Source organism: Etheostoma spectabile, chromosome 6 (genome assembly GCF_008692095.1).
Source record: "Etheostoma spectabile isolate EspeVRDwgs_2016 chromosome 6, UIUC_Espe_1.0, whole genome shotgun sequence".
In the NCBI taxonomy this organism is placed as follows: Eukaryota; Metazoa; Chordata; class Actinopteri; order Perciformes; family Percidae; genus Etheostoma; species Etheostoma spectabile.
Window position 1 is genome coordinate 1,357,388 of NC_045738.1, and position 14,343 is coordinate 1,371,730.

General features: G+C 40.0%; 1 protein-coding gene and 1 long non-coding RNA gene across 4 annotated transcripts in view; both read right to left on the reverse strand.

The window, feature by feature from the left end:
- Nucleotides 1-3,868: 3,868 nt before the first annotated feature.
- Nucleotides 3,869-8,299, reverse strand: klhl38b (kelch-like family member 38b). Of its 3 annotated transcripts, none has more exons than XM_032517905.1 (5): nucleotides 7,972-8,299; nucleotides 5,678-6,901; nucleotides 5,437-5,578; nucleotides 5,185-5,290; nucleotides 4,642-4,964 (listed from the first exon to the last, which is right to left on the reverse strand). In XM_032517905.1, exons 2-5 carry the CDS (start codon nucleotides 6,895-6,897, stop codon nucleotides 4,642-4,644), a joined length of 1,791 nt encoding a protein of 596 aa, XP_032373796.1. In that variant the 5' UTR covers nucleotides 6,898-6,901; nucleotides 7,972-8,299. The 3 variants fall into 3 exon arrangements, with proteins under 3 accessions (XP_032373795.1, XP_032373796.1, XP_032373794.1); XM_032517903.1 differs by having other exon boundaries at nucleotides 5,678-6,898; nucleotides 7,944-8,298; XM_032517904.1 differs by lacking the exon at nucleotides 7,972-8,299 and having other exon boundaries at nucleotides 3,869-4,964; nucleotides 5,678-6,897.
- Nucleotides 8,300-10,762: 2,463 nt separating this feature from the next.
- LOC116690764 (uncharacterized) overlaps nucleotides 10,763-14,343 on the reverse strand; it is a 6,098-nt gene continuing 2,517 nt past the window's right edge. Inside the window, exon 3 of the long non-coding RNA XR_004332363.1 lies at nucleotides 10,763-11,204. This is a non-coding gene — a long non-coding RNA (uncharacterized LOC116690764). The remainder of the gene's footprint in view (nucleotides 11,205-14,343) is intronic.

Sequence of the window (14,343 nt, forward strand, 5' to 3'; positions counted from 1 at the left end):
AACTTGACCTGTTAAGTTTCACCTTGTGTAAAAACGTACAACTACTAATTCGGAATAACAGTGTAAACACAACCAAACTGCAATTTTTTTTCACAACAATTATGACCGTTACGTTTAGATATGAGGATGGAAATTGATCCTTTGGGTCGTGTTTGCTGCCACTGTTAGGGGCTCTAATTTATAAAATGCTCCTATGGGTCGTATTAGAGGTCAGGAATTAACAACTACATCCTCGTGTGGTTTGGGGGACTTGTTGGGCCCTGTAGATGACAATGGTGGTTTGTCTGTTTACCACTTTGGTCCAGATTGCAACATAGGTAAGGGATGATGTAGAACGAGGCGGTTGTTATAGCGTATACAACTCCGAAAGCGTGATCATCACCCCGCCTCGCTCTACATTATCCCGCTTATTACATGGCTGTTTACCAAATAAATCAATAATTTGACCCAAAATATGGATTTAAATGGGAGTTTATTGATTTAAATATGATTGTTTCGCTTCCACTAAAGAAAATAGTCCCTTCCGTCTCTACGGTTGGAATCCTGTGTCCATAGCAACGTAAACTCTGTAGCTAGCTGTTTAATGTAAGGTAACCAGATTTCTCAGACAAAATCCGGGGACATTTTCGGCTCAGAAGTGTATTTATCTACAAAACAAGTAATGTTTTTATTTTTGTAAAACTTCTAAAACGGGGACACTAGACCTAGAGCTGTTCTTATTAGGGGCTGAGCCCCCCCCCCCCCCCCCCAGGTGCTGATCCTGACCCCCCCCTGCTGCTACCATCCATCCTTATACTCAAGATAAAAAGTCCTAATATTTAAGATAGAAAGTCTAATATTTAAAAAGAAAGTCCTAATAGTCCTAATATCAAGATAGAAAGTCTTAATATTTCAAGATAGAACGTCTCAACATTTCATAATGTTGTAATGTTTACTGAACTACTGACAGCTTTTGCTTTACTGCTCAAGGCTATTTCTGCAACAGCTCATTGAGAATCAGATACAACAAAAACTCGAGGACATATTTTCCTCTGACATTGATGCAGATTAAACGAGATCGCTGCAATGTAGTTAATAGGAATTGTCCCGCTTGTATTTACGTTCATAAAAGTGCTTGTTAGCTGCTAACAGACTCAGATTAATATTCTAAGTGTCTGACAACATTATGGAAAGGATTTCTAAGGAAGTCGACCTTTCTGTTAAAGATTAAGATCCTTTTTAAAACATAAAAGTCCGCGAAAGCCTTTGCTAAACCCACCAGACTCATGTAAATAACAGTGATTTTAGCATCGTAAAACACGGCTTCTAAAACTCTTGAGCACCGCGTGCTCTGGCTGCCTGGAGCCTGCGTGTGGTGGGTGTGCGATTATCGGCTACGTTTTGTTAGTATTCTTTCTTTCATTCCAATTTTGGGTCTTCAGTCACACTGAAAAAACCGGGGACATTTCCGGGGACAGATCCAGCCGGGGACAGGTAGCCAAAATCGGGGACTGTCCCCGGAAACCGGGGACGTCTGGTCACCCTAGTTTAATGCAACCCTTTGTCTATTACTCCACCCTACGGGCTGTGGTAGTAGCTTTATATTTAATGGGGTGCTGCCGTGGTGAACAAATTACCCAGCTGCTGTTTTAATCACTGCAGGGATTGACACATAAGCTGAAGCGTTGTAGTGAGCTAGCTAGCGGGCGATCGGCTTCTCTAATTCACATTGAACTGAACGTTTCCGTTGACGGTGAAGTGAGACACGGTTAATGGCTTCTTTGGGAATATTTATGTTGACGTTTATGTCCTCATTCCTCTTGTTTCCTTTTTTGCACAGCCTCTGCATGTTGACACACCTTCAACGTTAAACATGTTGCAATGTAGCTAACTAAGCTAACACATTAGCGTTATTGTGTCCACGTACGGACGCCACTCCCTGATAAATAATCCAGACTTCTTTCAGCGGATTGATTGATAGCTGTTCTCCAGATTGAACAGAACTGTATCTATGGCAACGGTGTGTGTTATACTTAGCTTGTGGTATACTTAACAGACTGCATTCTACATTAGAAATTAACCAAGCCATATAATAACAACATTTATAAGATTGCCATGAAAGACAGATACAGATATTCATTGTCCCTGGTGGATGGACCCCACTGACTTTGGTGAACTCCTGACTTCCTGACTTTCCACTTAGCATGACCAGCATGTTAAAGGTTGTTACTTATTGAAATATCTTAAAACATCTACTTAATTGATTGCCACAACAGTTTGTATAGATATTCATATTATAAATTAAACGATGAAGGATTTTAAAGGTTAGTTGTTAATCATCCCACTCTCTCCCTCTCCTCTGTCCATGATCCCTGTTTTTGTTGTGATGTTGTGACCAGATGAGACAGCTGTCCTTACCCCCCAAAAACCTTAATCACACACACACACACACACACACACACACACACACACACACACACACACTTTCCCATGTAAACATAATTACACACACACCTGTTGCTGCTCCTCCTGGATGAGTTTCATCACATGCTCAGATTCTCTGTTGTGAAACCCCGCTCGTTCCTGTTCTCTCTCTCCTCTCTCTCTCTCTCTCTCTCTCTCTCTCTCTCTCTCTCTCTCTCTCTCTCTCTATGTCTCTCTCTCTCTATGTTGTCTCTCACATCTGCCAGCTTACATGGCAACCGGCAGGAGCACATGCCTCACGTGGTGTAACATTCGCCGTCTTGTTTGTTTCTCAAAATAACCTCAGATCACCTATAGTTTTTCCAGCCCCCCCACCTTTTCAAAGCCTCTCCACCCACTGTCCCCTGGACTCCATTCGCTGAGCAACTGAAACTTTTGACTCAGTGACTTCTAGTTTCAAAGAAATGCACACGGAGAGTCCTGTGTTGTATCACCTGATCACATTATGTGTACTCCACACAAAACAGCTGACATTGGTCTCTAAAAGTAATTGATGATGAATGAAATTATGTAATTGCTGCAATTATCTGAATTGCCTGCATCAATCTATATTAACAAATTAAAAGTAATTTTCAAAACAATTCCAGCCCTCTAAATTGTGGTCCGACAAACACTTTAGTACTTACTAAACACTTTAGTAGTAGTACTGTTATTCTGTCTTGCGGGCTAAGCAGGCAACCAAGTCTGGCTTTAATGTCTCCCGTTTGCCTTTTCATCATGCCGAAATGAATGCTGGGAATCCTGGGGCTGCGAAGGATACAACACTGGGATCCTCCGAATTCTTTAAAAGGAGACCGCATTTGAAGGAGCCTTAGAAGTTAAATTAAACGGGACAGCCTTTGTCGCGCCGGTGTGAAGCAATCGGTCCTCGAATGCAGCCTCAAAGGCTGAGGCCCTGAAGCTGCAGCTCATAGCTGAGCAGAAACATACACATTCATTTTAGCCAGCTGAGACCCCTTGGGGCACCACTGGCTTTAATTCCACATGCAACAGGTAAAGCCATTTCATCCTGTTCCCCACTGGATCATTTTTAAAGCTGTTCTTTGTAAAATGATCCATTTCCTATAATATCCTGTGTGTGAGGACCCTGCCTGGGCATGTTAAGGCCTGTGTGGACAGGAGTGTGAGCGGGGTTAAACAGGCACATGATGACACACACAGGACACACAGACGCTCAGATTGCATTCACTGTGAACTGACTAAACACTGTGAAGACATGCTGCACTGACAGATGGAGAGAGGCGTTATATATGGATTGAATTTTTATTGTGAAAAATCAGTAAACAAAACCAGAAAAAAAACAGTACAAAAACATCAGAAAACCGTTTAGAAAAAAAAAAGGTAAAATTGTACCTAACTAAATAAAGAATTTGAGGCATTTTCTAAAAAAAAGCCTCAAAGCCTCAAATTCATAAAGCAAAGTCAGGTATTATTTTAGCATACAGTAAATACATTATATCTGCTGATAATACAGTACTATATTGTGCAATATATTAGATAGGGTAATGAGTTCACAGCAGTGGAAAAATACAAAACCTAAAAGCACTACCAAAGTTGTTTAAATGCAGTCTAAAGCTACATTTTAAACATGTTCTCTGCTATTCTGATTTCAACACTGCATGAAATATTTGGATATTTGATGTCTCATCATATTTTCATCATTTTGCACTGAAGCAACAGCTAGCGATCCAAACAGTCACCAGACACAGCAGCAGGTTCAGACCTAACAGCTGAGCACAGCTCTGACTTGTACCAAACAGTACACAGCCCCGGGATTTATACATGACAAGTCAAATCTCATGATTTAAAGCAGGCTGAAAATAGCACTTTCACCCTTTGTGAAGTCAGACAGGTTGAGAAGGGGATGTGGAGCAAGATAGCTTGTTTTCATAGGTTTAGTTGTACATAGACAACAAATAAAACATACATGTTATATAAAAGTACATTTCCAAGTATAAAAATGACTTACACATTTAACAAATCATACAATATATATATATATATATTTTGATTTCTTGAGGTATGTCAGATCTAATGTGTCAGTAATGGACTTTTTAATAAGTAATACTCACTCATCAAAGTGGGAATAGTGCGGATCTGCTACAAAATGAAATCATGTACAATGAGTTTTTAAAACGAGACCTTTTTTCTACATTGTCAGTTATAAGTAAACTGGTCTCAAATTATAGCATTAGAATATGAATCAGTGCTTGGATTTTGCCCCTGTCTGTTTGAGAAATACGTCAGAGTCAGCGAGCCATGGTCAAACAGTTTGTACGGCAGAGACCCCTTAGATGTCCAAGTGTCTGTCTTTGGGTCATAGCACTCAAAATTGTCTGAGTCCTCAACGACGTCGTGGCCGTTGATGTGACGTCCGCCGGTGACGTAGACTTTGTCGTTGAGAACGGTGGCAGAGTGGTGCATCCTCCTCTCCTTCAGGTTGGCACACTTGACGAACCGGTTGGCCTTGGTGTCGTAGGCGATCATTCTCCTGGTGTATCCTGTGACAGGACAGACATTCATTTGAGAGAGCAGCACGTGTAGCTCAATCAGAATGCCGTGATGTAATTCTACAATCTGATTCATCAAGACATAAACCAATAGTTATATTATGATAATATAATTATAATAATTATATAAGGCTCTATTTTTTCCCTCTTAAGCTGAATCCAAGGTGCAATGTGTATACATTTATCAGCCCTTATCACCGCTAGTATCTACCTCCAATTATGTAGATTTTGTCATCCACAATGGCTGCAGGAGCAGACACATTCTTCACAGTTCTGTTCTCCATCTTAGACCACATGTTCCTGGCAATGTGATACACCTACAGGTGGGGAGGGGGAGCAGGGGGGAAGAGAAATAGATGTTTGATGAGTTAATAAATAAATGGGAATGGATAGATGGGTGCATGAATAGGAACGCAGACTAATCTAAACGTAAACTTAGTGATTAAAGAACATTGTGTCATACTTGTATTATTCTGACTGGGTTCTGCATGGCATCCGCTCCTCCAAACACATATATCCTTTGGTTGGTAGCGGCCACTGCAGGGTGCAACACAGCCTCAGGCATGGGCGCCATCGTCTCCCATTGGTTGAACATACTGTTGTACCTGAAAGCATTATTGACAGATGTGTTATCATTTGCTGTATGTGTTGTAGGCTATTACCAACAGACATTTTTGCTTGAGGATAATTATGGTCTAACTTACCTCTCCACACTGCTTGTCAGTCGTTTGTCCGGCCCCAGGCCCCCCAGGACAAAGATAAAGTGGAGATATGAGACACTCTGGTGGGCAAAGCGTGGCTCCAGCATGGGCTCTGCCGTCCGCCACTGGTTGGTCTTGAGGGAGAGTGTGTAGACAGTCGTATTGACTTTGCCGCACTTTGTGTTTGCAGTCAGGCCTCCAATAACGTACAGGACACTGTGAAGGGCGACATAGGAGGCTTTGTACAGACGAATGGGCAGCTTGGCGAGCCACCGCCATTTGTCGATCTTCTCATCAAAGAAGAGGGCCTCCCTCGACGTCTGCTCGTTGTTCTTCCTCCCTCCCACAACCACCAACATGTCGTGGTAAGAGTAGCGCCTCGGTGCCACCCAGAGGGGTTTAAAGCCAACTGCTGAGTCATCGTTGCATTTTGTGCTGCCGGAAAACATCAGGCGTCTAACTGATTCTATGAGCTCGGTGCAGAGCGGGGAGGACTGGATCAGCGGGTCGTTGGCTATGAATTGGAAGAGGTACGTGGGATGGATGTGACGTAGGCGAACTTTCTTAAAAAGGTCACTGATGGCGCCACGCCTTGATAGAGGATCATGGTGGATCCAAGCAACAAGTGTTTCAAAGACCTGCTCCTCCTCCGCGCAAAGACCATCATCTTCCAGGTATCCCATGAGCTCTGGTAAGGAGAGCTCACACAGATCCTCAGACGCCGACACATCGGAAAAGCTCTTCACGGCCATCTCCTTTGCTTTGTCTCTCAAACTGTTACAAGCCACGATCTCGGAGAGTCTTATCATGCTCAAACAGTTGTCAGGGCTCAGTTGCTCCTGAAGGAAGCTTGAGCAGGCCTCAAAAAGGCGGTCATATTGCAACATGGAAGCCGCCTGCATCAGAGGCAGCACAATCTCCATGTTGATACTGATGAGTCCTGTGTAAACATAGTCAATGATGCTGCTCAGAATGGCCGATGGGACGCCTTTCAAGTGGATCTTGGTCTGCTGTGTCTCTATGAAGTTGTTGCAGAACATGGCTCTGAAGTAGGGGCTGCTGGAGACCAGGACGTTGCGATGGCATGGGATCTCATTGGTGATCCCTGAACACAGAGACACATCAGTCAGGATGTTCTCCTGTCTTAGTCTGTTGAGCTGCAGGAGCAGGCTGGACGACTGCTCCTGGTCTTTGTAGTGAAAGATCTTGACTGGTCGGTCCATGCTGAGGAGAGAGACGATGTTATTATTAACTCGGTTAGTTTTAAGGCTTATTTTAATTTTTTTTATTGAAGCTCAAACCTCCTCCATCAACTTGTATATGTACTTTACACAAATTCAAACTCAAGCATTTTTGCTATATGGTCTCTTACTAAGTAGCCATTTGAGGGCTTGCTGTGAAAGAACGATTATTAACCATAATATGAAAGATCATTAGCTCTGCTTAAATGTGACGTAGACTTTATTAAAACTGGATTACAATTTAGTTTTAGTATAGATTTTAGTGCAGCAATAAAAGGATTTTGAGAATAAATCACATTTGCTCGTAAGACATCTTAGTTATTAATTATTGTCCATCCTGATTACAATCCCCAGAAATTACAAAGATCATAAGGGTAGTGAAACAAACCCATTACCACACAACCAGGCTAGTGGAATTAGTTTCAATAAAGTCCTGTATCCATGTATTCAAATATAGCCTGCAAATATTCTTGGTAAGCTTTCCCCCAAACCACTGCTTAATGTCTAGTTTACAGATTGCAAGTAATTTGAAACCTGTTCAACTATAACAGACACTTTATCATATGGCTTTAGATCATTGCCTTCGGGCACATGGGTGCAATTCAGTGCTGCTGTACTCAGACATTTCACAAATAGGGCCTACAGAAGCCTGTCTGATTACTTTGGAGACTAGGTGTCTAGGGAGATTACTCCAGAAACACCTGCACAACTGTTTCTGCTGCTAGAGTCATTGTCATGGAAAAAGTGGTGCTTCTGTTAGATGATGGTATTTTATGTGGAGCCTGGATACATTTTACTGCAGCTTTTCCGTTGCATGCATTAGATAAATGACAAATAACAAATAAATGTATATTAGTCTACATTTAGAGCAACATGATACAAAATGTCAACTTTAACAGATGATTGTACACATTTACCTAATTATAAAAAAAGCTTTAGTTTAAGCTTTACATCTAATGTCTTTAAATCTTCGCCAACATTATAGCATCCTGGCATCTCATGAAGCCTTACTGGAAGACATCACTTACCTGTTCTTCGTCTCTCTCTCTTGCTCTCTCTCTCTCTCTCTCTCTCTTTATATGTATTCTCTGGTCCCGCTCTGTTTTCCAAGCAAAATCTCATCAGATAATCTGATGCCTTGACATTTTGCTGTACTTTCTTCCTCTTTGCTCTTGTGTTGATGCTGTGTGAGTGATTCGAAGGGGGCTGTCTCTTTGTAAGAGGGTGCTGCGTACTGTTTGTTTGTTATGGTCTCCTCCACGAGGCCTCTGTGTACATTCCTCCCCTAAAAATAGAGCCTGTCTTGGGCAACAGGACCAGACTCACATGTGACATGTTACAGAGCGTTCTCTCACTATATGACTGACTCCGTCACCTAATATCTGTCTTTCCTTCTGTTTCTCTGAGTCTTTCTTTCCTTCTTCCCCTTTTATCACATACTTACTTTAGTGCTTCCTGGCACGATCGCTCCTTTCTTCTCTATAAAAGGCATTCAAATTTACTCCATCTTCTCTCTCTGTCTGCTGCGTGATTTTAGGAGTAAAAACAGCACTGATACTTGATAACACCCATTTTTTTTGGCTGCTCACACCGACGGTCTGCTGGTTGAAAACACAGAGATACAAAAACAGGATTAGGTTACTGTAGAAGATGCATAAACACATAGATAGCAACCCCATTTAAAACTGGCCAAGGCTATTGGCATTGCAACAAAGTCGCCATGAATTCAGTGAATATGTTTCAGATTTACCAACGGCCTCGGGTTAATAGAGTTTTATTATGGCATTCATCCTTTAAGCATACAGAAATGTCCTCATTTAACTGTACATCAACAACCGTTTGTGTTTCCTATCCTTTGTATTTGTTAAGCTCATTTCCATCTCATTTGTTTCATGCTCCCTGAAACAAAGCAAGTGTATTCATTATAGTTCCAGCTTTCATGGAGTGCATCCCACAAGGTTCCCATTCCTTAAAGCCGGAGAATAATTAATGCTCGCTGGTCTGTTTCATAAGTGTGGCAACATAAAAACCACATTAGAGTGCATTTGCATGTGACATTTATTCCTTGTACATAGGCTTGTTAACACAGAGCTCGGCAAATCAGACATGAATAGCTATTTGAGCTTCGACGACCACTAGACTGGCTGAGACCAAAAACTACTTGTGCCTACCATCCTTCTGTGGACACTTTGTCATGTTGTGTGTTTGTGGACTGCACTGCAGCAATTACATTCAATGAAACACTAAAATTGCCAAATGACATGCATGAATTTGATTGATGCAACTAATCTGACAAGAAAGGGAACTATATATCAAGACAGACTGAAAACTTATGTGTGATACTGAAAACTGAGGTTACAATATTCACACGTGACATCATGAAGCAAGCAGTCAAAACTAGACAGCACCATCTAGTGTTTGTGTCCACACAATTTCAGTTTGGCACATTTGAAAAAACTGGTTCTTTTTCTAATTAACTCCCTGGCATTTGTGACATTTCAGGGGGTTGTTTCTAAGTAAAATACGCAATAAACAGGTCAGCTAAATTGTAAGGTAATAAGTTGTTATCTATACTTGCAGGACAATCCTGACTGTGTCATTAAATAAAATGTCAAAAATCTGCCCTCCTAGCATGATATTGACATTAAAACTAACTTATTGATCTGTACAGCCGAGGGCTAAAGCTTAACTTGTTTGCCCAGGGGACAGCAGTGTCATTTTATAACTCACACTCTCATATTCAAAGCTGTGATTGCATCCATTAAAGTTGAGCACATTGTCTGCTATCTCTGCTCCTTCACCTTGACAAAAAGGACTCATTAATGTCTACCTTCAGGCAACAACTTATATTAAAAGTTAAGGCTTTGGCACACAGTGTGCAGCAGAGCATTTACATGCAGCCGTATTACTGTTGCCACCCACCGCTGGATGCTGTGTCTTCATATCACCAAATGGTTATCTTCTCATAAGCACATGGTCTATTAGAGCCTATACCCAGGAGCTTTAGATCTCGCTGATTAGTATTTTGTGTGTGTGTGTGTGTGTGTGTGTGTGTGTGTGTGTGTGTGTGTGTGTGTGTGTGTGTGTGTGTGTGTGTGTGTGTGTGTGTGTGTGTGTGTGAAGGGCAGACAGCTCTCCTTGGTCAAACAAAACACTATTTGAAAGTGACATGGACTGTGATTTGAGTTCACGTTAGTCTATTGTCTGTTGATTGCACTCTACATAGTGCAGAGCTGCAGGTAATATTTGGTTTTTGTATGTGGAGACCTTAGTTTTTGTTACCACTTAAATGCAAATCCTGTTTTATTAAATCAATTTGAATGTGCATAAAACCCCTTTGTAACATTGCTGTACAGTGCTATTCCACAGCCCATCAGGTAAAAGTTAAAACCAGTAAGGTTTAGTTTTTCACTTTTAGTTTAGTTTATCTGGCAATCTATAACTTACAACAGTCTACAAAAATTAACAGACAAGAAATAAAGAAACAAAAAACAACAACAATACTAATAAAATATAAATATATACAGTATATACACACACACAAGAAACAAACAGGACCGAAAAGCTGTAGGCGGAAGCCTGAGCTTATTACACCTACCCTTTTTACATGAAATTATATTCTTTCATACGAAAATGAAAGTTACAGAAACTAAGTATACACTATATAACCCAGTACAACACAAGAACTCCAATACAATTTATGTACCTTCTGGTATTCACATTTCTCTTTTATATTTATTAGTCATCTTATGTTTAAATAATTCTTTTAATCGGTCGATTGTGTTACACTTTTTTATGTCAATTTCTAATTCCTTTCACAGTTTAACGCCGTACCCTGAAACATTTGTTCTGCTATTTGGTTTAATGAAAATACTGCTTCCCCTCAGTTCATATTGACATTTTTTATTTGAAACAACCTCTTGATACAGTCTGGCAACATGCTATTATATATTTTGTACATTACAGTTACATGTACATGCTATTTTAAGGTCTCCAAGTTCACTAAATTTAAGTACCTGTAAAGTTATAAATAAATGATTTGTTGATTCATGATAATTTGCCCCATTTATGATTCGAATTGCTCTCTTTTGAAGTAAGAAAATTGGATTTGTGAAGGATTTACATGTTTTTCCCCAAAATTCCACACCACAAGTTTTATATGGAACTAATAGAGATTGATATAATAGATATAAAGCATTTGTATTAACAATATCTTTGGTTTTGTTCAGAATTGCTGTTGACTTTGATATTTTAGTTTTAATATGACTAACATGTGGTTTCCAGGATAACTCCCAGAAATCTGTTATCATATACTCTTTCTATTTCAATAATATCTTAACATATGTCTAAAATTCTTGAAATTCCGATGCTTCTTTCTTTAGTTTTATTTATGTTCAGTAACAGCTTGATAAGATTAAACCATCGTTTTAAAGAGTCAAGTTCAGTTTCCACTCTATCAAAAAACTGCTCAAGGAACAAAACAAATTGGTGTCATCAGCAAACAAAACCAAATTTAATATTTTAGACACATTACAAATTTATGTACAATAGAAACAATTTTGGACCCAGCACTGATCCTTGTGGCACACCACATGTAACCCTCAATAAATTTGACTTGCTGTTGTTTAATTGGACATATTGGTATCTATTTTCCAGGTAACTGCTGAGCCATCAATGGGCTATTCCCCTAATCATTTTCCAATTTGGTCATTAATAGTTTCAGTTAGGAACATGGTTGCAAGTATACATGTACAGGACTGCATAGACCACAAAACAAGACTGTCGTAACTTTTTAATCAATTACTTAAGCCGAAAGTACTTACATTTATGTGTCTCTCTGGTCGACGGGCAGCCATTGATGCCTGTGTGTTTTCAAGTGAGGTTGCATCTACACTAGGTTCCAAGGGCTATACAGCTATTCAGCCTTAATCTAGCCCTAACCACTCGATAAACTACAACCTTTTCTTTTTGACTCTGTATGGTGCTTGCGTCTAACCCTCAATTGTAGGTTTCTTCCTGACTCTCATTCTTGGTGTTTCATTGTACATTTAAAACTTAGTTTGAAGTATATTGGTTTGTCCCTTTGTCATGTCTGTTAATATAACTTGCCTTGGCCCCGGTGACACCGATTCTGCGCTTGACTGAGAATTGCTTGCTGAAACTTGCAGCCCAAACAAGCCTCGCTTCCACAGCAGTGTCAAAGAAGTGTAGCCAGCACTTGGGATTTGTGTCCCTGACTTTTGAGTAGAAAAAATACAATTAATGATTCTTACATTCCTAATGGGAATGGAGTGTTATCTAGGCTGTACAAGGTCAATACAAAGCTTTAAGAAGACTTAGACTTGAGCCATAAAAGCCTCCATTAGGTCAGGTTCTAGTAAAGCTCTCTGTAGTTCTGGTTGATTTAGCGACACCCATTTTGATTACTGATGGTAAAGGTACAAGAATGTCATTATAATACAACTCCTAGATTTCAATTTGAAATGAAACATTTGTTCATCACCAGGGCCGGCCCAGGAGGAAACTCGGTTTATAGAGCTATTTTGTCAGAAATACATCAGAGGTAAATGAGCAACTCACCCAGCCTTTGTGTTGCGGTAGTTATACTTGTACTGATACAAATATGTTCCTCTTCAAATTCATTCAGATTATGTGCAATGTGTGCATCACTGGCCACCATCTTCAAAACTTTCTTCTTTCTTATTTGCTGACTTGCACAGCAGTATTAAATGACTTGGATGATTGGTATTACCTTGACTTAACATGTATGTCCTGTTTGTAAATTAAACGTCAATTCAAGTCAGACACCTATGTCTAAGGACTATTATACTGTACTTAATTTTGTAGGAGTAGCGTGCACAAAAAAAAATCAACTCTGATGTCATAATGCAGCTCAATTGTGAGGGACTGTTGATTTAAAAAAAAAAATACGATGGAAATGAGAAATTCTCAGTGTCTTGTCTCCCCCTTTTAGACCAAAATGATGCTATCCACTAGGTGTCAGGCCAACGTTACGAAAATGTCAGAGTAGTAAACAGCTGACTTTGTCCCCTGTGTCGTCCAAGAAGCTACCGAGGCTAAACTCACGTTCAGTCTGTAAACACAAGATTTGCAGAATCTGGTACAATGAGAATTGTTTCCCTATTATTTAAACCATTTCTAGCTATTTGTTTCTAAAGAATTCATAGAAAGAACATGCTCTTACAGATTTTTTCGATTGCTAAACGACAGTGGTCACAGCAGAATCAACATGTGCAAAACTCTAACTGATTTCACACAAATCAGTATTTTCTTTGAAGAAAAGAGTGACATTCTTTCCCATGAATTTATTTTGTTTTATATCAAAACCAGTTTTCTGGGCGACAAAAAGGAATGTTTGCTTTAATAGATATATATTTTGTTTGGAATAATTTATGCAATTACGGAGGGAAAAAGTTACAAAATAAAGGTATGTAACAGTAACAAAGAATTGTGGGAATAATCCTGCCTCTCTCCAGCATCAGGCCACACGTTTTCATCAACACATTGGATGTGCTGGCTTGCCAAATGAATGTGGTGTTTCCATTGCTTCCACCTCCATTACTTTCAGAAAGTGCACAGTTTTACCGTAGTACAAAGCTATGAAACCTCAGACATTTTACCTTGACATATTAGTATGTTTCCTCTTTTACCTGTTTAACAGTTTATAAATGTTTCATTCTGACTTGGTGTTTCTTTATTTCCAAAAAAAAGTATTTCTGAGCTTTCCCTATATATACTGGACGTGATCACTAACAAGTCTGAATCAAAACTTACAGCTGAAATTGCAATCAGCAGTGTTTAAAATGCACCGGTCTGACATCAGTTGTTTTAACAGTTTTGACAGCAGTGTGTTAGCATTTGAACAAAGTGATGTAAGCAGTGCTGTGCATGTTAAAGTCGTGCGGTTGAAGTCATGAGACAAGTGTGTGGGCTTTTGAAACTGTGTTCAAGAAATGAAACTAGAGCTTCGTCCATATGAACGGCTGCTGTGCAGACTGTGGTTAGGGTTTTTGTCTCTAGTTGTGTTCACTGTTCAGCAATCAGAAATCGAAAAAAATAAATGTAATCCACCAATCTATCTACTGCTGCAAACATTGCACGTATAGTGCGGAATTTTAAATGGCCATTTACTCCGACACAGATAGCCAAACCAATTGAAACAGACAGTGAGAATCATGTGATAACCTCTTGAGTCAATCTGCCACGGGCTATTACTCCCAAGTGCAGAGAGATCCATGCCAGGCAACGCTAAGAGCAGTAATCTGGCTTTGATGGAGAGACGTCCACGTAAATCAACAAAGAGCGAAGAAGAGAGAGGGAGCTTTGAGGAGCCTACCGGGAGTCCAGTATACTTGCAGGTTCCAGACAGCTTTGTGGGGCTAAAATGCTGGACCCCATTACTTTAAA